We start from the raw sequence: 26,420 nt of genomic DNA on the forward strand, positions 1-26,420 counted from the left end.
CCATAGTTTTGTAAATTAATTTTTCAGAAATGTAAAACCTTATGGAATTATTAGTCATTTGCAAAATAAGTTTCTAAAATTGGAATTCTACACTTTCTGAAATTTATTTTAGTTTTCACATTTCTGAAAATTAATTTTTGAAATTATTAACCATTTCCAAAAATAAATTTTCAAAATTAAATTCTACACTTCTTGAAAATAATTTCGGAAATTAAATTTTTACACTCCTAAAAATTAATTTATAAAATTATTAACTATTTCGAAAATAAGTTTCCAAAATCAGGATTCTACACATTCAAAAATAAGTTTCTGGATTTAAAATTTTACATTTCCAGAAATTAATTTCCAAAATATTAACCATTTTTAAAATTAAAATTCACATAACGTTATTTTAAAAAATAAATAAATTTTTAATAGGATTGTGAGAAGAAAAAATAAATGAGTGCAAAAGGCAACACCTTTCATACTGTTGACCAAAAAATATTTTTGAAAAAAAAACATGTTGACCCAAAAAAAAAATTACCTTTCATATTTTTTATTTCTTTCGCCCTCTTCCAATTTTCTCGTCACAAAATCACTTATTACGAAAATAATAATAATAAGTTTATATTATTAGGGCTTCTTTTAATTATTATTATAAAGATATGTGCTGGAAGCCTGGAAAGGTGGGTGCAAAGATTGGTTTGCCTATGCTTTCACTTTCTAACCCTAGGAAATAGATTAGCCTAAAATATTTTGAGACTGGGTGGGCCAATGACCTAATTAAACATGACATTGCCAATGACCTCATTCTCATTCCTACCTCAAATCCCAAAGTAAAATCTATGTGCCAATGCTTTTACTATGTTGCAATGTTGTCAAATTGTTTTCTCTTCTTTCTATACCCTTTTTAGTTCTACCATTTCTTTTATTCAATCGATACGCGTGTAAACTATTGCCCAAATTTAAAAGCATTGGCTTCCTGATGGCACAATTTATACATCATTTTTTAATAATTTTCATGGACGATGAGATCTGAAATTACTTAAATACTTATTTACCAAATTGCAGACGTTAGCAGTCAAACTTTGAAAAACAGTTGCTGAACGATATACTTAAATCTACTTCTTTGACAGTGTCAAGCATCATGTTTGTCAAAGCTCAAGTTCAACTATGCATAATTTATGTGCCCAATTTGCATCATAGATTTAAATATGCACCGACTTTTAGCAGTGTTACTTGTGCAAATTAATAGATATTTCAATAAAGTAATTGAATCTTACCAAAGTACTAGATTAACAAATGGGTAGATAACTAGGTGAATAAATCTTCACAAGTTAGAAGTTTGCATTTATTCTTCTCTATACGTATTCTCAAGTTTTGATAAAGTTTTACCTATTTAATGTTCATGATGATCCAGTAAGCACGAATGATAAAATTCTCATGATGTATAGTATACATCCAACAAAGCATGATCAAGAGAACATCAAGAGGTTTTAAGAAAAGGAGAGAAGGAAAAAGTCTCCTCATTTATTGATTCAAGAGAGGACATGTGAAAGAAGGAGAGGAGAAAGTTCCCTTGTTTACTTTCTTAAGGAAAAGAAGAAGAAAATATATAAATGTAAATTGTTAGTATACTCATAAGATTAAAAACAATGGAAGAAATGAGAGATAACGTAAAATTTAAAGTCAATTTTATCAGTATAATTTAAAAATTATAATTTTTAATTAAACTCTAAATAAATTATAGAACTTTTATATTTCAAATCTCACCTTAATGCACAATTTGATGCTTGAATTTTGACCATTACGTGCATCCTGAGTGATTGTGGACTAGTGAGGTGTCAATTTCTACGATTTTCTGTAAATTGGACAGGTTCGCATGCATTTTGAATTTGAGAATTGCAAGTTGTGTTGATGACGTATAATGCAAGTTAAGTGTTTGCTCGTTTTTCTTTGGTCGGGTCTTATATTATAATGATGCATATATTAATTTAATTATTTATATTAAAACTTGTCAAAATTACTTAATTATAAAAAAATTAAATAGTTATTTTTTATATATTTTAAAAGTATATATTATGTTAATTTTAATATATATAAATAATTAATTTAATAATTTTAAATTGGAATTTCTATACGAATAATTTCAGTTTACAAAATTTATGTAGTTTAAAAATTAATTGACGTTTAACATATAATATATTTTTTTAAAATACAAGTAAATATTAATTATAAATTATTTAAAGTAATATATAGAGTCAACACTTAAATCGTCAGGTAATTTGGTGAGATATTTTCTCTCCTTTCTGCCTGTCTATCTATCTATATAGCACAGTTTGCTTGGTGCATTTAAGAGGTGGAGGCTTTGATAGTGAGGCTATTGAAAAACATGTTAGAAGATGAAAGGGGAAAAAAGTGAAATTTATTTATAGACAAAGAGTTACGTTTACACATTATTAATATGCATTTGTATAATAAAAAATCATAACATATGTAAGTTAACCAAAAGTGACAAATACCCTTATTCAACAAATTACTCTAAGTGCTATAACTAATACCCACTAATCAACATATGGATAAATATGGTAATTACAAAGGCTAAACAGGACACACAGGCACAGCCTCCTTGATCACTAAACCAACCTCCTTAGGTTAAATATTCAAAAACAGCACTTGAACTTTTCTTAGTCATGAATCATGGAGCAGCATCAAAATAATGCACTTTTAGCATAATAAAATCAATTATATCTCCACTAGGAACATTATTTAATGTGACCATGATAGTTCTCGCTTCACAATTCGACATAGGGTGTTCTTTTTTGAACTTTTTAGTCTCCGTCAAACTGTTATCAAAGAATCTCTCCAGAAAAAGGAATCGGAATAGCTAACACAAAAGACACTTCTAATTAATAATAAGAATAGATGCATTGGTTAATTTTTATGCAATGATTGAAGTAATTAAAAGAGAAGATTAGGATGTAATTAGGATGTGCAAATATTCGATTGTTAGATTTAATATATTTGCATTTATGCTACCCATACACAATTTCAACTGGATCAAACATTCACTTAAGATGAAAAGCAGGGAAGAGAACCTCAAATTCGAGCTACAATGTCTGGGCAACAAAGTTGTAGAACAAGAAGAGGACGATATTAAATAATAATAATAATAATAATAATAATAATAACAATAAACAGTTATTTCTTTAATAAAATTATTCTTAATAATTAATAACTGTTGGATAGAAAATAATAAATAAAGAAAATATGAAATAATATAAATGAAAGGTAATTTTTATGAACTTTACTCTTTATAAATTGCACTCAAATCAACTCTCTATTTTTTAAATTTTTTTTAAAAGATTTCTTTTAATTTTTTTTATACTTTGCCTTGCCTAAAATTTAAAATATTCATGCAAATCACATGATACTTACTAAATAAATTTGGATAACTTTATGATATTGTTTATTAAAGAATCGTTGTCAAATTTCCACCTAGAATCGTTATCTAAAGCTTGGTATGATAATGAAAAGGAAAAGTAAGGCTTAAAGAAAATAGGAGATTTGATGAACAGTAATCAAAATTTGGCGTTTACAGCAGAGAATTTGAAAAGGGCTAACATCAACAGCGCAATAAAATCTAGCCATTTAGGTAGAGTGATGGCAAGTGGAGTGAAGCCTAACGCAAGAGAAGCATGCACAATTGAAGTGCAGATTCATCCTATTAAGCAGAGCATAAGGTCCTATAAAGTTATTAGAAAGTGATGGCCTCACATGTGCTCCAATTGCTTGTGGAGTAACCCTTTGTGGGACCAAAGAGTCAACCTTTTCAAGATTGCATGATGGGTAGTGAGAAGATAAAACCCACAATTTGATTGGGACATAAAGAAATTGGATGGAAAGCTTAAGCAACTATCTCACCCAACCCCTCCATGGCTATGTGTCCCCCATATTACTCTGCCTCTCATATAACCGCTTCCATATTTAGTAGGGCCCCTTTCTTTTTAAATATCATGTTTATTACAAACAAGTATATATGAATAATTACCAATTATTATTATTTTTTATTAAATATATTTTTAATTTTTATAAGTATGAATATTTTTCATTTTTTATTTTTTTTATTAATTTTTACCTTTATATACGTTAAACGTTTTGATAAAAGTTTTCAATGTTCATCAAACAAGACGAATTACATTTCACGGTCTTTCCTTATCTTTGCTTTATGCGAGATCGAGTGCAGTATAGATGTTGTATCTATTCTATACACGTCATCTCGTTCTTCAATCGTGAATTTTAAAATTTTATAAAAGCTTCTATCTTATTTATTTCTGATAAACATTTTACAAAGACCACGTTAAATATATAAATATTGTTCTTTTACTGAAATTATTGCATTATATTTTTAAAATTCATTTAATTTAATCTTTATTTTTAATCTATTTTACTTGTTTCTTAACTCTTTAACAACCTCTCAAATTTAAGCTTTTAAACTTCTTGATTGTTAATTTTTTCAAAATTTTAATTAAATAGAAATTAGAACTATATTATTTTTTAATCAATTAAAAAATATTATGTTTTTAATTTATATATATATATATATATATAAATACTAGTTTAAAATATTTTGATTTCTATGTAAATATTAATTTATTATTGTAAAATTATATATAATATTCCAGTTACCAATATATAATTTGTGTAAAACTTGAAAAACAATGCCTTTTTTATATTAAACGTAAATAGTAAATACCAATACACAAAATGCATTTAATGAAAGGAGGTTAAATAGAGGAAGAAACACAAGCATAAAATAGTAGGATTAATAATTGCATTTTTTATCTTTATATTTGAACATATATGTAATTTTCGTCTCTCTAATTTTAATTATTCAGATTTAGTTACTTTAATTTTTAAAATATTTAAATTATGTTCTCCATCCCAAAATATTATTAATAATTAATAAAATATAATAAAAGTATGATATTTTATTGATTTATATAAATAAATAAAAAATATATATACAAAATATTTAAATAAAAATACAAAATAAAATGTATAACATATAATAAAATTCTTAATTTTGAAGTGAAGGACTTAGTTTTAGCAACTGAAAAACTATGAAAACTAAATGTAAGTAATTAAAATTAGATAAATAAAGAAACCAAAAGTACAAATAAGTCAAAATAGCAATACATGATTTTTACATAATTCGAAGTAGTCTAACTTAGAAAAATATGTCATTTACTAGTTTTAATTTTAGACCTCTAATTTGGTTAATTTCTATTTTGTCCCCCACGTCTTTGTAATTGTATTAATAATGATAATATTGTAAGAATCTTGATCCTTGGTTATATTCACACCTTGCTTATTTGTCCATTTATTTGATTTTTCTTTTTGTTTCGAGCATGGAAGGAGAAGCAATTGAAATGCGTGAGTTTAATTGTAGTGTGCTAGAGCGTGAAATTGTGGGTACACCCTGAGATGGGATTGCCATCAAGGAAGGTACAATATTAAGTGGTAGAACGCTAAGTAGTAGGATAATCTGCCCAATTCGCATTTGAAAATTTTAATACTACTTAATTAATTTAATGTCACTTAATTTAGCAATCTCAACCATTTTGCCACGTATATCTATAAATTTGTAAATATTAATTCTCAATATCCATCATCATACTTTTACTTTTAAGTCAGAAATTTTTTGAAAATTCTTTTCAGCTTAGGTTGAGTTCTTTTGATTTCAATTCGCTGTGCTTTTATTATCAATTTGTAAACTTAAGAGAATCATTTTTCTAATTATAATTTTAAATTTTTTAGCAATTACTTTAGAATTTTTTCAAACTTGTCTTTTTGTGTAGCTATTTTGATTTCTGCTACGAAATTTACCTTTGCTTTTTTTTTTTTTTTCTATTTTAAGCATCAAATTTCTTTTTCTTTAATTTGGTAACCTTAATTTTATAATTTTAAGTTCTCACTTTTCTTAAGATTAGGTAAAACAAAGTTTATCCCCTTTGGCTAATAGTGTTAGATGAAAAAAAAGGTTAATATTAGGCCAAAGTTGGCTAATCAAGAGAATAATACATAGGTAAGCTTCTTTGACTTTTGCTTAATTAACAAAAAAATAATAATAATGTGTTTAACACTTTTACTCACACACAATATAATAATTTCAACAAGAAACAATATAAATTTTGATATATGTGCGGAGATGGTAATCATTCTTTGAAATAATTTTTAACTTTTCTCTTAACTTATCAAAATTCATAAAGGCATTTAATTTTACAATTCATCGATGATAATTCAAATTTTAAGATAAAATTAAAATCTAAGACTTATTAATATTTATATTCTTAAAATCTCAATAATTTACAATAACCAAATTTACTAAAACTTTTCAACAATTTTCAACGATTTTTAATAAATTTTTTTAATTTTTTTGATAAAAACTTCCAATTTTTTTTTTAAAACGTCACTTTACTTCCAAATTTAAAGCATAACATTGTGATCAATGTTATTAATTAGCAATAATCAAACTAATATATAAATAAGGTAAATTATACCAAAGTAGAGTGTGTGAGAAAGTTAGGGTACTCTCTGTTTTTCTATTTTTTTTGTGCAATAAAGAGTAAAACTTATGTGTGAAAATTGAGTGTGTCCAAGTGCTCCTACATTACAAAAATCAAATAAAATTTTAATTAGTTATAACATAAAGCAATTATTAAGGATTCTAATTTGAAAACATTTGATTATCCTACATATACAGGATACTCATGTGAGTGATGGTAAACTTGAGCCTACGATAAAAAAAAAATGTATATTTTTATTGTATACATTAGGGGTGAAGGGTTATAAAATATAATGTATAGAAAAGTCAAATTTATCCAAGATCATTGTCAATAGAGATGTTAAATTTGATGAGAGGACAGTAATAAATCAAAAATAAAAATCTTACAAAAATTAGACAAATACAAATTATTGTATTAAAAAACAGATTGAGCTAAAAATTAATGTTAAGAAGATAGAATAAGAAGATACAAATCAACTATATATTTTTAAGTGTTACTTAAAGTGAAACAACATAATGGATTTGATAATAGAGATCTTAATAAAAAAATAGAGAAAAATCATACAATAATGTTACTAGCAGGACAAGATGACAAATTTAAAGACTTTAAAGATATTTGAATTTTGCTATATGTGTATTAAACTCGTAAAAATTTTTATAAATGTAATTTTGGATTTAAACACTATAATTTTAAATATACTTCATGGTACTTTGTAACATTACTATTATAGTAAGAGAAAATTTCTTTATAATTTTTTTATATTTAATTATTATTTAATGGAAAACTTATTCTATCAAGTTATTTACATATTTGGAATATATTTAATTTTAATTTCTTAATAATAAACACTTAATAAAAAGACGTAAACGATAACACTTTAAAACATCTTACACAAAATTTTCTGTTAGTTTTATTGTAGTAGTAGAGTTGAATATAAGTTTTGTATATTAACATAAACTACACGTAAATGAAAAAAAATGTTAAAAAATGTATTGTTATTGTAAAGAAATTATTTTGAGATAGGTACAACTTATAATTAAAAAAATTTTATATCCTAGAAGATATATTAGATGTACTAAATATTTATTAATTATCATAAATACATATGAACAAGGTTGTGCATAAGACACGTAAATTAACTTTCATTTAAATAATAAAATGAAATTTTATTTCATCCAATTTCTTTCTATTATATTTCACTTATAACATCTAATCATTATTCAAATTAATTTTTCTAAAAATAAATGGATGAGTAAAATAAGAAACAAAATGTTATTAAATTAAATTTAAATATTTTATAAATTTTAATTTATCCTATTCTAACATAAATTTTTTTTTCTCACCTCAAACTTTTATAAAACTGAAGTAAATAAACAATTATATGATAAAAAAAAATCGTTTATTAACTGGTACCTTTATTAAGATACTGTAGAAATGCAGGTCGATAAAATTTGGAACAACCTTAAAATAGACAGGAGAGTCAGAAGATTTACTGAGTGTTGACGTGGCATAATAAGATTGGGTGGGAGTGTGACGCGTAGAAAAGAATGGGAGTATTGAGTACAACTACGGCTACAACTAAACTACAAGGATTTCAGCGCCTACCTACCAAACCACGAACACAAAGGAGGTGCTTCTCTACCCTTCACAATCACAATCACAATCACTATCAAAAGCAAACAAAACAAAACAAAACAACCAAAAATTTTCCCAAGAAAACTCCACAAAACCTTTTCTTTCTTTCTCTTCTGCATCACACTTGAAAAGGTTGCCATCAAAACATTGACAAAAACAACAACAAAGAAAAGAAAGAAAGACCCTTTTGTTTTGGTGTTAAGAGAGAGACAATGAGATTGAAAATGATCCCATAAGTGAAAGGTGAAAGCATGCTTTGTCGGCCATTAAAACTTCACTCCAAAAAGATTGATCCTTCTTACTCATTCATTCCTTCCCCTACAAACAGAGAAAGGCCACCAATAGTGCCACCCCTGAATATTCATTGAACTTCGAGTTTAGCCTCTTTCTCAAAGCCCTTTGGATTTTTCTCCTCAAAATCTTGGCCTTTTCTGTTTCAGATCCAAGATCCCCACTTTTCATGCCAAAAGGCAAGGTGGGTATATTCTATTTTTGGCTAAAGTTTCGTTAACTCTTCCTTCATGCTTCTATCTCAATTTTCCTTCACAAGGACTTATTGATCCCAAGTGTTGGACTTGCTGCTTTGGTTATTATCTCCTTTTTGATGAGTGATGGTGGGGTTAGAATTTGAAAGGTATGTTTTTGTTTTTCCTTCCTGTGTAATATACATGTGTATCTTTGGTTTTGCCTTTGAACTGATTCATTAGGATTATTGGAGTTGTTACATATGATTTTAAGTTCATTGGGCCTACTTCACCTCTGAATTTTGATATTTTGTTAAATATAAAGGTTGCCAAAAAATTTCTTATTTAAATCGAAAGTTAAAATGGATTTTGGGGCTACACAATGACTGATTGATGGTTTGCTTGTGCTGCAGGTCTTGAATATTAAGATGTCTGGGGATATCAAGGAGGGGAGAGCTTTGGCAAAAGGGTATTCAGTTATTTTACTGCTATTGATTTTACTTGTTTGTTGCACTGCGGGGTTGAATACAGAGGGTCAAATCCTCCTTGAGCTTAAGAATGGACTTGATGATAAATCTAATGTTTTGGGAAATTGGAAGTTTACTGATGCAACTCCATGTGGGTGGATAGGTGTGAATTGCAGTTATGATTATAATGATAGGAATAATAATCCTGTGGTTGTGTCTCTCAATTTGAGTTCAATGAATCTTTCTGGAACTCTAAATGCTTCAAGCATTGGGGGTCTAACCCATCTAACTAATCTCAATCTTGCTTTCAACGAGCTTAATGGGAATATCCCCAAGGAGATTGGTGAGTGCTCGAGTTTGGAATATCTTTACTTGAACAACAATCAATTTGAAGGGCCAATTCCTGCTGAATTGGGTAAGTTGTCTGCTTTAGAGAGTTTGAATATTTGCAATAACAAACTCTCTGGTGTGATTCCAGAAGAGTTTGGAAACTTGTCTTCATTGGTTGAGTTGGTGGCCTACAGCAACTTTCTTGTAGGACCATTGCCTAATTCCATTGGAAACCTTAAGAATCTTGTGAATTTCAGAGCTGGGGCAAATAACATTACTGGTAGTTTGCCAAAGGAAATTAGTGGATGTAAGAGCTTAGTACGCCTTGGTCTTGCACAAAATCAGATAGGAGGGGAGTTACCAAGTGAGATTGGAATGCTTGACAGCTTAAAAGAACTGGTTTTGTGGGGGAACCAGTTGTCAGGACTTATTCCTAGAGAGATTGGGAATTGTAGCAGCCTTGAGACCCTTGCTTTATATAGTAATAATCTCGTTGGTTCTATACCTAAGGAGATTGGGAACCTCAAATCATTGAGGTGGTTATATCTTTACAGAAATAAGTTGAATGGAACCATTCCAAGGGAAATTGGAAATCTTTCTTCATGTTTAGACATTGATTTCTCAGAGAATTCATTAATAGGTGGTATCCCTTCAGAGTTTGGCAAAATAAGTGGTCTAAGTTTGCTCTTTCTCTTTGAGAACCAGCTAACTGGTGTTATACCAAATGAGTTTAGTAGCTTGAGAAACCTCACTAAACTTGACCTGTCCATAAACAATCTTACAGGTCCAATACCACTTGGCTTCCAGTATTTGACTAAAATGTATCAGTTGCAGCTTTTTGACAACTCCTTAAGTGGTGTTATTCCTCAAGGACTTGGACTTCGTAGTCCTCTCTGGGTTGTTGATTTCTCTGACAACAACTTGGCAGGAAGAATACCTCCTCATCTATGCGGAAATTCTCGGTTGATGTTGTTGAATTTGGCATCTAATCGTCTTTCTGGAAACATACCAACCGGGATACTAAACTGTGAATCATTGGCACAGTTGTTGTTGCTTGGAAATGGCCTTACTGGTGGCTTCCCTTCAGAATTGTGTAAGCTGGAGAACTTGACTGCCATTGATTTGAATGAGAACAGGTTCAGTGGTCCACTCCCTCCTGAGATAGGGAAATGCCTCAAATTGCAAAGGCTTCATATTGCAAACAATTACTTCACATTGGAGTTGCCTAAGGAAATAGGAAATCTATCTCAACTGGTGACCTTTAATGTTTCATCAAATCTTTTCAGTGGAAGAATACCACATGAAATTTTTAGGTGTCAAAGGCTCCAGAGGCTTGATCTCAGTCAGAATAACTTCACTGGTTCCTTGCCAGGTGAGATTGGAGTACTTGAGCACTTGGAGATTCTCAAGCTTTCAAACAATAAGCTGTCTGGATACATTCCTGCAGCATTAGGCAACCTGTCTCATTTGAACTGGTTGTTGATGGATGGCAATTTGTTTTTTGGTGAAATACCTCCTCAGATGGGTTCTCTTTCAAGCTTGCAAATTGCAATGGATCTCAGTTACAATAATCTTTCTGGAAGAATACCATCTCAGCTTGGCAATCTCAACATGCTTGAGTATCTCTTTCTCAATAATAACCATTTGGATGGTGAAATTCCTGGCACATTTGAAGAGCTATCAAGTTTGCTGGGGTGCAATTTCTCATACAATAACCTCTCTGGGCCTATTCCTTCCACTAAGATTTTCCAAAGTATGGCTCTAAGCAGCTTTATTGGTGGTAACAATGGCCTCTGTGGTGCACCTCTTGGTGACTGCAACACCAATCCAGCTTCTCACTCTGACCAGTCAAGGAAAGGTATTGACTCTGCACGCGCTAAAATAGTCATGATCATTGCAGCTTCTGTTGGTGGTGTTTCTCTCATTCTAATTTTAGTTATTTTATATTTTATGAGGCGTCCTAGGGAGTCTATTGATTCCTATGGAGGCACTGAGCCTCCCTCACCAGATTCAGATAACTATTTCCCTCCTCCAAAGGAAGGTTTCACATTCCAAGATCTTGTTGAAGCTACAAAAAGATTTCATGAGAGTTATGTTATTGGTAGGGGAGCATGTGGAACAGTTTATAAGGCAGTGATGAAGTCTGGTAAGACCATTGCTGTTAAGAAGTTAGCATCTAATAGGGAAGGCAACAACATTGAGAATAGTTTCAGGGCTGAGATATTGACTCTGGGAAGGATAAGGCATCGAAATATAGTGAAGTTGTATGGCTTTTGCTATCACCAGGGTTCCAATCTTCTGCTTTATGAGTACATGGAAAGAGGTAGCTTAGGTGAACTGTTGCATGGTTCTGCATGTAATCTGGAGTGGCCAACTCGGTTCATGATTGCTCTTGGAGCTGCTGAGGGCCTTGCTTACTTGCATCATGACTGCAAGCCAAAGATTATACATCGCGATATAAAGTCTAACAACATTCTGCTGGATGAAAATTTTGAGGCCCATGTTGGTGATTTTGGTTTAGCAAAAGTGATTGACATGCCACAGTCAAAATCTATGTCTGCAGTTGCTGGATCTTATGGCTATATTGCTCCTGGTAAGCTCCTGTTTTGTAATAATCAGTTAATGCAGCACAAGCTTTCTTCTTCACTTTTTATATTGTTTTGACAGATAGTGTGGCCTGTCTAGGCAGATCATATTATTGAGTTCTTATTACGATTTACATGACAATAGAAATTTTCACATGAATCACATCCTTGAATTTTGCATCCTCATTTCTAAGATGACACTAGATTAGTCCTCATGGAAAAATGTTTTAAAAAAATGAAAATCATATGCCACATGGATTTTGTTCGTGTCATTTGGTATATATCACAAGTTATGTTTCTTAGAGTTTCACTTTTTTCTGCACCATGTATTCAACACCTTAGGAGACTAAACTTGATTAGTTGTGAATTACTGTTTGGTGAACCATTTTATCCTGTATGGCAGAATATGCATATACCATGAAGGTCACAGAAAAGTGTGACATATATAGTTATGGTGTTGTGCTATTGGAATTGCTAACTGGAAGAACTCCAGTTCAGCCACTGGAGCAAGGAGGTGATCTTGTGACATGGGTAAGAAACCATATCCGGGACCATAACAACACATTGACACCAGGGATACTTGACAATCGTGTGGATCTTGAAGACCAAACCACCGTGAATCACATGATCACTGTTTTGAAACTTGCTTTACTATGCACAAGTGTATCTCCTTCTAAGAGGCCATCCATGAGAGAAGTTGTGTTGATGCTCATTGAGTCCAATGAGCGAGAAGGAAACTTAACACTCACTCAAACATACCATGATCTTCCTTCCAAAGATGGCATGTGAAGAAGTATGCAACTTCTTGACATTTTGTTAACAAAAATGATTTTTTTTCTGCTCATTTTTCTTTCCCACAAGAGAAAGTAGGAGATGATTCTTGTACATTCTTTCACTCCATTATGGCTTATGCCAATAGACTTAACATCATAGCAGTCTTTATTAATTTCAAGTCTCTGTATCTTCTTTTGGAATTCAGTATATATAGTAACTTTATTGTATAGTTGGGAGTTACCATTAAATGTGTATCGTGGAGGTTATGTTATGGGAGATAGGGAAGGATAATAAATATGAGTTGTTCATATTACATGTTGCAAGTCTCATTGAACTGATTAGTGAACAATTGATTAATTTTCATTTTAATGTATTTTAGTGAATTTTTTTTCATTGAATTGGGACCCGGCTTTTAGATTTCTTTTAGAAGTTGTTGTTTGGATATTGATTATACTGATGAAACTTTGCAGTTGAATTTTCAGACAGTATGCCTCCCATCAAATTGCTATAGTTTATCATGCAATATATTTCATGGATGCTGAAGATGTTATTTACTAGGACACATTCAATTCCTCAAAACCTTTATTTTAATGTAATTTCTGTGTTTCATCCCCATAAATTTCCGACAAAGATGTGTCCTAATCACTACCCTGCATGAGTTTAGATTGTATTGTCATATCAAATCTACATGTAACCATAATATGGGTGGAGAAAGAAATATAGTTGTGCAGTCCAACCTTCCAATTGTTTTATGCGCTTCTATAGCTTTACTGCTCTCAATCACATACAACCTTCCAATTTTTTATGATTGTTTCTAATAATATTATTTTTTGGAATAAATTCTAAAGTACTCCTTACATTCTTGTAATTATATAATTTCTCGAAGCACACTTTATCTAAATATCTATATTATATTAATCCTTTCACTTGTGTCACTGTATCTATGTTATAACCACTGTTAAAACTTTTGCCAGAAGAGTAAAGTTACCACTAAAATTAAGGAAAAACTGCACCATAATATACACATGGATTAAGTGGCTCAAAGAAAAGAACACCACTAAGTTGATTTAAATTTAGAAAATAGAATTTACTTTCAAATTTATGATTAATCCTTGTCCAGAAGTTGATTTTATCAAGATTATGCCACAATACAAAAGGTTCACAAAATTCAGTCAGAATTTGTGAAGATTTGAGAGTGATTATTTGATCAATTAAAGTGGTTGTACATTTCTGTATCCAAGAGTTATTATTAATATATTAATATGACGAAAATTTCTAACAAAAGAATTATGGCTGGGTATAGTATTTTCCATTTCATTATATTGCTAAACACATGCTTAGAAGCTAATCCATTGCTTGAACTATTATTTTGAAATGAAATATAAGTAAAATTAAGGTGACTTCTGAATAAAGGAAAGAAAAAACTAATTTCTTTACTTGCATTGATATGCTCTTGGGTTGGCATTATAGAATTCCATGCATCTATCAGTGACATTTTTAAGTTTACTGCATGTGGGTGTCCTTTATTCAATACTTAATTTCGGTGGAAGTATTTTTTTTGGATATTTTGTTTTATGTGCTTTTTAGTCAATATACTATCGATTGAAGCAAAAGCAACTTATTTTAAGCAAACTTGATGGACCACTTTGATTTGAACTATTCAAATCAAACTATTATTAATACTTTTATATTGCAATTATATCAGCCTTTTAACAAAATAATCATAAATTCTTTTGGTTTGTTTTGTCTGATTCGCCAACAAAATTTTGTTGATATGTCCATCTCTTTTGTTTGCTTTCATAACTTAATAAAAAAGTATTTCTTTCTTTGACGCAAAATTTAAGTTGCTCACTTTGTTTGGATTAAAATATATATATAAGAGAAAGAAAAATAAGCACTTATCTCTTTTTGACAACATATGATTTTATTTTATTTTATATGATATCGTAACATCGAGAATAATTTATTTATTATCATTGAATAGGATAAACTTTATTTTATCACTTAATTTAATTAATTTATGAAACAACGTATGGGTTTGGGGAAAAAAATCATATAAACTGACGGGTGACATTTAATTTTTTTAGATGTACAGTGTTTTATATAATAATGTATGTATAGATATAAATAAGTTAAATGAAATTAAATTTTTCTGACGATGGTACATAAAATGGAATAAATTAATGGAAGGTATATGAAAAAATAAAATAAAAATCAGAACAACACATGGGGCTGAGTTAGCATATTCCATTGTTCCAGAGAGGATATTACGTGCAGGAGGCTAAATTAAAATATTCTTATTTAAATTTAAACAATATTACTGGTAAAATTGAAAGCAAAAATGTGATCGCCAAGCTTCACCACACTACAAGATGAACAACGCCCATAAAGAAAAAAGGAAAAGAAGTCTTTAAGAACAGGTGCCAAATTTCAACTTTAAAATGGAACAACTATTTTTGAAAACTTTGGTCTATCAATGTATTTAAAAGGTTTGTCAATCTGGAAAACTTAATCAATTTGAAAATGTTGGACATTATTTATTGAATACATTTATGTTAATTGATTATCCTAATCAATCAAATCAAAGCAAGCTATCTGCAAGGCTATCTTTTAGCTGACTCCATGGGAGTCATCTTAAAAGGCTACTTTTGTGCTTATCTTTTGTAAACAAAAATAAAAATTCTAAGCAACACAGCCACATAACATAATTACTATTGAAGATTATTTTTCTTGACAACAAAAAGCTTATACACACAAGTGAATGATTAAGAATCCATTACAAGAGAATAATTTAATGTACAACGATTTTACTTTCTGTAACTAATAAAATAATTAATATCTAAGCCCTTCCTAATTGCAACATAATCAATTGAAACAAGGGATTCAGTGCAACAGGAAGGGTCATAGGACGGTAGTGCTTGAGACATGAAAGAAATCCACTGCATTTAACAAACAGTGGTCCAAGTGAATCCTTGAAGAGCGAGTATATTAAGCATAGAATCAGAGGACAGAGGGAGCTCTTACTGCTCGAGAAGGAGCTGTGAGACTGATGTATACCAAGTATACATCATCTTTTACTTGCCTGAAATAAGGACAAGGCGTTTTACCAAGTATACCACTCAAATTTTTTTCTAATAAATTTTAATGAATTGTAACGAAAATGTAGATTGTTATAGTAAGTTGCAAGGAATTATGTTCGTGAGCTTTAAAAACTAAAAAGACCTTTTTTTTAAGATAATATTTTATATTTTGTATTCATGGATATAATTCATATGGACATAATTTATTTTAACTGAACCACTTTAATTTTTATGTGTTACGCTTCTTTCTATTATTTTTTTTCCGTCATAATAATTAATATCAAAGCCTAGTTTTCCTTAGGCCTGTTGTAGATATCATAATATCTTCATATAAATTTTATATTGAGAAATTCAATAAATCTAATGATTACTACGTGAAAATTAAAAATGAAGTAAGTTTTGGTGCATTGAGGAAGAAGAACTAGGAAAAAGAAGGAAGAAGAATTTTATGTTCTTCCTTTTAGGAAGAAGAATTTGGACTCAAGACTCCCAAGAAAGTATGAAAAAATAGCTCGAATGATATGACCTTTGTAACATCATTCCCTCATTAATCTATTTTCTCTTATAAAAATATGCAAATGTTATAAATTAATTTATAAAAATGGATAAAAGATAGATGAATGTAGAAAATGTTTCTAAATGCTTAGATTCTAATTTGAAGAAAAGGTGAAAAATTTAAACCTCATATATACATTTCAAAACTCTCAATTCTCAATTTTAAAACAATCTAAACAATCACATTAATAATTATTCTCATCAAATTTTATCAAAATCTTTAACTCCAAATTAAAACTTTCATCAATATAATTACGTAGAGTAAATGACTTTGAATAGAAAATATTCATGAATATCTTTACAATTCTTCAGTAAATACATTAAACTCTTTAGAGCATCCCTTTCCTACCATTCCTTGCAGATATGACTCTAGAACGAACAAACCTTCTTTACCTGAAAAATAGTTATAAGGGTGAGCATCCCTTACCCACTAAATCTTAAATTATAATATAAAGAAAACAATGCATACAATAAGTCAAATACTTTTCATTTCTAACAAATTCAGTTGTCATTTGACTAATTAACATCTATTTCTCATTGTATAATACTATAACTCAATTATTCAGTTCATTCTACTTTATCATATTAATTTCAATACATTACTAAAATTTCTATTCAAAGTTCATACATTCTAAATTTCTTCTAGCATACACATGCATTATAGTTTCTATTATTCTTGAGAATTAATTAACCCATTCACACCAATTTCCTCCGGACTTAATTTATCAATCAAACATACAATCATAAGACATAGAAACATATCACTTTCCACTTAACCAAATATCATCTACTCCATAATTTCGTGCCACATCACTTTACACTTTATTCATTTTCATCCGAATATTTCACCAATCCAACGGTACTTTAGGTATTCTCGGGCCCCTAAATCACTGCCAACGTACTCTCTCTAGTTACGAAGGACTTACGCAGCATGAATAGTCGTTAGTGAGCCAAACCACACACGGATACAACGCGTGCGTTCACAGCCTTCCAAACAATGGTATAGAGTCAGTCAAGAAATGAGCGCGAGGCCTATAAATGCTTCTCACTTTTACAATGTGTACACATCAGTGAATTGCATTTACCACTCTCATTTCCCCATATTTACACAATCAACTCCAGACCCTATATCCATTGTATCCCTAAATTATCCATACCATATCTCAACTGTGGCACATCACATTATACTATTCATATGTAGCAACTACACTAATCGATATATTATAACATATGAGTTATAATCTCATCCATTGATGTACTATAACTTAAATATCATAATCGCATCAATCGGTGTATTTGTAAATACACATACTAGTATTCCTTTTTTCTGTCCATTATACATATCATTACTTTTTATATCACATCGTTTCCAGAGGTCAAACTCATATATTTATATTTACTGTTATAATTTCCATCCTTTTTTCTCATTAGAATATCCATCAAAACATATTCAGTAATTCATATCTATACCAACCAAACTCTTATTCATACATTAATATGTTTCTTCTTCTTCCCAATATTCCCTAAACTTCATTATATTCAAATAATCCTTAAATTTCTTATTTCAATACATCAACTCAAACTGTACCAAATCATCATACAATTCAGTACATTTACTATGTTATATTACTTCATTACACATTTGTCATACAAAAATAAATTAGCACTAATTTCACACAATCATCATATTCATAATATTTCAACAAAACATTGATAATACAGTAACACCTTATCACAAAATACGCTGGGGTCGAACACCTTCAGACTCAACCCAAATCGTGGAATCTCATAATACTTAACACTTGTAATATTTTCTCAGTTCCAATAAGGTCTTCTAACCTAGAGTTTAGTATTCTCTCTCTTTCATCACTTAACTCATATATTTCCAAACAAACCCAATACTTTTTTTTATACCAAAAATATACTTTTACCTTATGTTTTCATAAAATCTCATAGATTTATTACCGAAATAGGTTACTCAGATTCTTATAGGGTTATTACATATAGAGATACGACTAAGGCTCGAGAATACTCCCCTTACTTGGAAATGAGTCTAAACACTAAGTTCTTTGTGAGCTCTAAGAGAAACTCCACGCTTCAATCAATGAAACTTTTCGAGAACTAGAGTTCTTTCTAACGTCACAATATAGATTACTAATAGAAGGAGGAAAAACTCAAAAATAGAAACTAGATTCGAAGGTTTAACCCCAGAAACTTACTCAGATTCGAGAAGAATGGACGTTAGAGCCCCAATTTAGCAGAGATTCCATAAGTATTGAGGGTTTCTCTAAGATAGGAGAGGGAGAGAATAGAGAGATATTAGAGAAAGAGAAGTGATTTTGGTGAGAAATAAAATTTCTCAACGTAGAAATTCTTAAATACCCTTCAAACTCGCGCGATCTTGCTTGAGCGAGCACACCTCGCTTGAGCAAGCACACCTCGCTTGAGTGAACTAATTAGACAATGATTTTTCTGATATCCTCGCTTGAGCGAGAGGTATTCTCACCTGAGTGAGGACAAGTCCAGAGAGTTCCAGATTTCTCTGTGACACTTTGCCTGAGCGAGCTCCATCTTACTTGGGCGAGCTTTCCTTCTCACCTGAGCGAGAGGACAATTAAGGCAACCCTATCCCTTCTCGCTTGAGCAAGGCCTACCTTGCTTGAGTGAGATTGCTTCAGAACGCCCCATTCTAAAATATCTGTCTTGCTTGAGCGAGGCATATCTCGCTTGAGTGAGAAATCCTTGTACCAAAATTCTTCCAGAAATTCTTTATACTCTCTTCTAAGTGCACTCTAATACTACTTAATATTGAACAAACATAATTTACCAAAAAATGAAAAGAGGATATTATAACCTTACCATCACGCTAAAATAAAAGGAACAATGTTGTAGTTATTGGTTTGGGAAGACCCATTGTTAGGTGTTTCATTTTTCTTTTTCAATTGAAGCTGAGTATTCTAATTTCACATATTATAAAAATATCTCAAATTACTCATGAACACAGGTTACATTAATTAAATCATGTTAATTTTAGTAATAAGCTTTTTGTTGATTTTTTTCATTTTTATCATAATAATTCACTTTAGTTTCTAATTTTATAAAACATAGTACATTTTATTTACATTTTGTTTACTTTTGTGTTTTTATTACCTTTTATCAATAAAAAAATATTAAAGTGAAAAATATTTTACTATTTTTTATAAAGTTAAAAATTAAAGTAAAGTTTAAAAAATTGAAGGGACAAAACGTAAAAAAAGGTGATAACAAAAGTAGGAAGTAAAGTAGTTATTTACTTGCTACTTGCATCTACTTTACTTATTGCAGTGGATATGTTTATGATTCTCTCATTGCTTATTTCAATTCTTTATAGATGATGCTCAAGGAGGAATGAGATTGACACGCACTATTTTTGCTTGGAGGCAATAGATAGTGTTTGAGATATGATATTACCAAAGGATAAAATCGTGTTATTACTTATTTTATTAATTAAAAAGATATTCATTCTAAAGTTATAAAAAGCGTTTTGTCTTTTTGTACTTTTGTATAAGTTGTTATAAAATAATTTTTTATAAGAATATCATTTCTCAGAGTAGTGATTTATAATGATAATGACTTAGATTTGAGGAAATCGTGATTTATAATAAATTTTATTACATATAAAAAATGTCCAAAAAATATTTCCTTAGTTTAGGTTTGAGGAATTGGATCACATATGCACGCATTCGTATCCATGCATCATATATAGTAAAGGATACAAATGAGTTGAGTCTAAGATTGTTGTCTATTAGTGTTGTATAATAGGTTTGCATCTTGATATTTTGGAATGTGTATGTGTTAATACCAGTTTAGGATTCTTGTAGGGACATTGATTTTCTTAAATAAGAAGCAAATGCACAGTGATGGAATAAATATTTAGGTGTTCTATTTGTATGGATAGATGTTGATTGTTTGTGTTGTTTCACAAGTGGAGGATGATGAAAGATTGTTGTTATAAGTTCAAAAATTAAAATAAGAATGGATATGGTTTGTTTGTGGGAAGCTCACATACCCACAAAAAGAACATTCACCTATGAACCATATTAAAATAGTATAACACGTGCCGCGACTAAATTCATATTCCGATCTAAAATCAAAAAAATTGAACTAATATAATAATTTATCAAATATTTGTCAAAAAGACTTAAGCTTGTGTCTACCAAAACTAATATTTAATAAAATATTTATCTTAAAGTAATTAATTTTAAGATTTTCTATTACGGAACTTTATTTATTTATTTCCAACAAAATTAATTTTCATGTTGGATAAGCATGCAATTGGCTAGCATAAATAATAGTGCATTTTGAGTTTATTAGAAAGGAAAAGAATCCGGGATTTAATGGAGTGGACACTTTCTTTCTTTGGCTACCTTTTTAATCTCTCTCTTTTAAGATTAGAACCAATCTTAGAATTAACAATAAATAAGGTAGATTTTTAAATTGCATTCTTTACTTTTTTAAGATGAATTTTACGCCACTTAGGTTATTTGTCATGTGTCATCACTAGAATTATAGAACTAGCATTTTTTTTTATTTGTCGCTTTCTTTTTCTCTATCGACACAAATTCATCCTTGTACAAGCCCAAGTTTTTCGGTTCTGGTGATGGAAACGGTGAGGTAATGTTTGTTCTATGATCGTAGACAGAGATATCGAAATTGCTAATGCAAAGGATTAACACACAAACGTTAATGGTACATAATTTTTAGTGGTGATAATATGTAAGAAAATTCTAAATTACACTTGAAAATTTATAATGTATCGTGGTTTTTCTGTTTCATTCAATTATTTTTCCTTAGCTACTATGCAATTTTCTGACCTCAAGAATTCTGGGAAATTACTTATATTTCTCTGGCCACATACGATAAAATGATTGTATATTGGGAATAAGGTTTCTTCTTCTTTATTCTCTCTTGTTTTTTATATATAACAAACATTGAACTCTAAATTATGCAATAGTAATTCTTATTAATTATATTATACAGGTTTGTTAACTTGATCTATATCAGTTTTGGGAATTTATTGTTGTTCCACCTGAAACTGAATTTTATGCAAATTTCTGTCAAAGGCAGGATCCAAAATGCTGAATGTAATAATCTGTATAAGCTAGTGATGCTAAAAATGTAGAATTGCTTGTTCATCTAATTCTTGATAATTGTTGAGTGACATGGATCAGGTTTATTAAGCTGGAATTATCATAAACTAGAGTCACTAGATCACGTAAATCAATCATCACATTGAATCTGGGTAGCTATGGGAAAGCGAATTCGGGAGAAAGAGAGTGGAATGTCTAATGGAAATAGTAGTCATCCTACTCATCCAGGACGTGTATGGGGAATTCTTCATATTATTAAGTACCATCATTGGCGTCATGTCAAGAGAAGGCTTACACACAGGAGGCATGGTGGTGGAAGAAATGATGCAAGTAAGAGTACACTTTGTTCTATAGATATGGATAACTAACCAGTATTTGCATTGAGACATTAGTTAAATAATTAAAAAGTATAATAATACACTCTTGATTTTTAGTATACTCCCAGCGTGCTTCTAAGTAAAACAATTTATTTATTGATTCTTTAACTTACGGGTACCGATAAATATTGCTCTATATATACTTAACTAAAGCCAATTTATTTATTGTATTTTATCTATGTATATAACTGTGTATGTGTATTGGTCTATTATTGTGTTTGTGAGCCTAAATAGCCTATGAGATTGCAAAAGAAAATTTGAAACTAGTAGTTTATTCTAAGTATTTGTTCGGGCATTCTTTATTCTGCTGGTGATATGTCACAAAGTTTCTCTTTCCACTTCATAAATGTCAAAGTGTCTCTCACTTTACAGGAGCTGAAACTTCTGATGATTCTGTTATTGATACTATGCCAGAACATTGTAATCCAGCATTGTCTAATGTAAGTACAGGATAATAATTTGGTTGCTTTCATTTATTCTTGGGTAGTTGTTTGTTTTGGTTTTAGTCCTAGTGGCTATTGTGTGTCAACTTATCATCAACCATATAATTTTTCTTTATCCCATTTAAAATATTTAATTTTCGGTTAAACTCATCTGGCATTTTAGAGCCTTTAGATTCTTATTTTTGAACATTATGTTCATAAAGGGAACATATTGAAAGTAGTATCTAATTTAAAGTTTTCCAGGTTGAAGGAAAGGTGGTACACTCCACCCCACCCACAAAACATTCTATCAAATCTCGATTAAAATCACTTCTTCATGAAGATACATACAAAAAGAAGATTAGACATAAGAGAAGCTCAACTTGCCCAGCAAAGTCAGATGTAGCTCGTGCCAAATCTGTTCACCAGTTGGAAGTTGATCCACTGAGTGAATTACTATTAACTGTTGAGAGCCCTGAACCAGTGCTAGAAACCTTTCAAAACCATCTTGCAGCTGGCACATTGGAGGTATTGTCACCAGTTTTCTCTGAGAAGCCAATTGCCAACAATGACAAATGTGTGCACTGTGGCACAGCTTTTTCCAGTGACATTTCGGAACAAAGCAAAGTTCATAAGCACTTTAAATGTCCTAATCAAGGATTGCCAGAAGAGAAATCGATGAATGCGAAGATACTTACAACTGATGCTTCACCCCATCTTTTCAAGGATTTTCTTGATGCTTTGGATGTTATCAACACAAACAAGGACTTTCTGTTGAAATATATACAGGATCCAGGCTCTCCTATGCCATTCCACACTCATACTGAACAATCTTTACGCGGCAAAACAAGAAGAACCAAATCTATCTCATTTCCTATAGGCTCTTCATCAGGAAGCAAAGACACTGAAACAGGCCAACTCTTAAACCAAATGGTAGATGATTGGTTCAAGGATAAAGGGAGTGAATTACAAATTCATAGTAACATGCAAAATGATTCCAAGCCAGAGTCCTCAGAAGATATTCACCAACACTCCACATCATCAGGTTCTTCACATAAAGTTGATAAATATGATGAAGAGTATAATAAAATTTCTTCATCAGTTTCATCCCCAGTTCCTAACCAAGTGAAAACTAGGCACTTCAAGGATCTTCGAAAGAAGATGAAGCATATAATTCAAGAGAGTAAGAATGAGAAGTATCGCATTACCATGGATGCTGTACTTGACAAAATTCCTCATGGAAAGAAGCTTACCAATAATGTAAAGAAGTTGATCCATGACCAATCCAAAGACCCCAAAATTAAAGAGGAAGGTGAAGAGAGTGCCAAAAGTGGTTTTGGTAGTCATCTCTCTTCTAAATCCTTCAACAAGCGCCAACCATCAACCATGAGGACTACATCTCTAAATGCATCAGCTAGTAGATATTCTCAGTTGTATGAAACTTGTTTTAATAGTGAAATCAAATATCCTAAGGCTGAGAACTTGAGATTGAAAACTGAAGAGAGAAGTTCAGCATTAAAGACCTCAAAATCCATTAAAAGGTTTCTTTCAATGCCTAATCTTAAATCTTATTTCCACCACAGTGAGGAGCCTTCTGTTCTTTCATCCCCCCAGAATTCAATTGGGAAATTTGGTGATGGAACCGCAGGCACATGTGTCACTGATCTGCAAACGGGGTTTGATCATAGTAATGACTCAAAGAGTCAATTTCTGCCCCCTACACTTACTGATAGCTTAAATCAAGAAAGCAACTTGAATGCTGACCAAAAGCAGCTTCTTATCAGGAGTGCTTCAAAATCGGGATTTGATTTTAGTAATGAGGCCATGGCAGATGAGATCAAAGGAATTGATCATAACTTGAGACAGAGTGAACTGGACATTGGAGGTGAAACAGAGTCTACTACTATGCCAGTAGAAACAATCTCAGCCTTCTCTTCTGACAGCAGCTTCCTAGATGTTACATTTGACCTTGAGAACTTAAACATAGAAGGTATTTTCGGTCCATTTCATGCTCTAAATATTTTAATACATCATTAAGTTCTTACACTTGTCTAATAGTTTTATACGCTGGAATGAGTTGTGTTCAGGTATAGAAAGGATGGTGGTGTGGTGAAAATGTTTTAGGCTTTTAGCATACAAATTGCTGTATAAGTCACATGCTTGGAACTGGAATGGACTTTTATTTTTTAAAGTGTTGGATTGTCACTATCAATGTGGAGGAAGTCCTGTATTTGTAGTCCCATTTCACATTAGATACTTGGAATGCTTAAAGTTTGTAACGAGGAATATCGCTTTAACTTGGTGTTTCTGCGAATGATTGATCAGCTTAAATATTTTACTTTGAATTGTTCATTTATTTTCAAAATTAAATCTTCAAATTTCCTATATAAACTTACAACCTGAATGTAGTTACACGGCTAGTCTTGTAGATTCTACTTATATTGATTCTTAAAACAACCTGTTACTCTCTTCTTTGGTCCTTGTCTTATTTGACTCCTCTGATGTTGATGGTTATACAGAATCAGATACAGAATTAAAGCCAGGGCCAGATGATGGATTGGATGGTATGGCTGAAAAAGAAGAGGCTAAAATGGATCAATCTGAGTTGGTTGAGAATTTTCAGAAATTGGGAGCTCTAAGCAAGGAGTTCAACTATGAAATTCCATGTATTGAAGTGGATGCAAGTAATGAAGCTGCATTTAATTATGTGAGAAAGGTTTTGGATCTCTCTGGATTCACTGCCCATGATTCTCTTGGAATATGGTATTCTGATAACCAACCAGTTGATCCTTCATTATATGAAGAATTGGAGGGATGCTTACTTCTGGATCCTGATTGTTCAGGTAATAGTGATGAAGGTGGACAATGTAATCATCTGCTTCTGTTTGACATAATCAATGAAGGATTGTTGGAGATTTTTGGGAGATCATACAATTATTATCCAAGACCCTTGTCTTCTCTCTCCCATATTCATCCATTACCATCAGGGGACAGGGTACTCTATAAAGTATGGACACTTATTAGCTGGAATCTGAACTCACCAACAACATTTGAGCTTTACCCATCGTTGGATTACTATGTGAGCAAAGATCTAGCAAAATATGATGGCTGGATGAATTTACAATTTGATTCTGAATGTGTGGGACTTGAGTTAGATGACTTGATTTTTGATGATCTTTTGGAGGAATTAATCTACACCTAACACAAGTTATTTTGCTAGCTTGGTATTTTCTTCGGATTCTTCTGCTTCTCAAACCATGATTAAATTTTGATGTAAGATTTAATGTAGCTTCTAGTGGTTAACCTTCCTGGTGCAATTCCTTTTGGGAGTGAATAATTTGAGGAACTTGTACATTAGTCATGCATATTGTACAGCAGAATAGTTGTCCAAATCTTTCACTAAGCTATACAAAATTCAATATCTATACATAGAATAGAATTATTATAATCAATGACTGCGATATAAGTGGAAGTTTAATCACCACATAATGTGACCGAGGGTCTATGCTGATGAATAGAAAACCATGTTTTCTTGTTCCACCACCGTATAATTAGGAAGAGACAAATGGTGGGGTCAAAGCCCCACCTAGACAAATAATGAAAGGACCACCAACTCTTCTTCATCTTAGGATCATGACTCATGAGGTTCCCGGGAAAAGGTTCTAGAATGGATCATTCAGCCTTTTAGTGATAGGAGCAAAACTAATTAGCATTTACCAATTTCAAGTAGGCTTCACTCCTTTTTATTTCTTGATGTTGGTATAAGGGTATTTCTTGTCACACAGGCTATATGCTTATCAATGTTTGTAAATTGAGTTATGCTAATTTTATAATAAATTTTTATAACCAAATCATTTATATCTCTCTCTGTCATGCCATTTATCTAATCACCGCTTTCTCTCTTTTCTTTTCTTATCACTCTCTACCTTACAAAAAAACTAAATTGCACATTTATTACACAAATATAGTTTATCTTTAAATTAAACTAATGAATGGAACATTAATAATATTACTCCACAATTCTATTAATTCAATCGTAAGTTAACTCTGATTT

General features: G+C 30.9%; 2 protein-coding genes across 3 annotated transcripts; both read left to right on the forward strand.

The window, feature by feature from the left end:
- The first annotated feature begins 8,236 nt into the window (after window positions 1-8,236).
- Window positions 8,237-13,193, forward strand: LOC113871219 (probable leucine-rich repeat receptor-like protein kinase At2g33170). Of its 2 annotated transcripts, none has more exons than XM_027508157.1 (3): window positions 8,237-8,817; window positions 9,061-12,037; window positions 12,433-13,193. In XM_027508157.1, exons 2-3 carry the CDS (start codon window positions 9,076-9,078, stop codon window positions 12,816-12,818), a joined length of 3,348 nt encoding a protein of 1,115 aa, XP_027363958.1. In that variant the 5' UTR covers window positions 8,237-8,817; window positions 9,061-9,075; the 3' UTR covers window positions 12,819-13,193. The 2 variants fall into 2 exon arrangements, with proteins under 2 accessions (XP_027363958.1, XP_027363960.1); XM_027508159.1 differs by having other exon boundaries at window positions 12,528-12,674.
- An 8,532-nt stretch (window positions 13,194-21,725) lies between these two features.
- LOC113871542 lies at window positions 21,726-25,568 on the forward strand. The gene is made up of 4 exons (XM_027508636.1): window positions 21,726-21,897; window positions 22,317-22,384; window positions 22,631-24,356; window positions 24,886-25,568. Exons 1-4 carry the CDS (start codon window positions 21,726-21,728, stop codon window positions 25,566-25,568), a joined length of 2,649 nt encoding a protein of 882 aa, XP_027364437.1.
- The last annotated feature ends 852 nt before the right edge of the window (window positions 25,569-26,420 follow it).

The sequence above is a fragment of the Abrus precatorius genome, unplaced genomic scaffold (genome assembly GCF_003935025.1).
Source record: "Abrus precatorius isolate BTA unplaced genomic scaffold, Abrus_2018 Scaffold7, whole genome shotgun sequence".
Lineage (NCBI taxonomy): Eukaryota > Viridiplantae > Streptophyta > Magnoliopsida > Fabales > Fabaceae > Abrus > Abrus precatorius.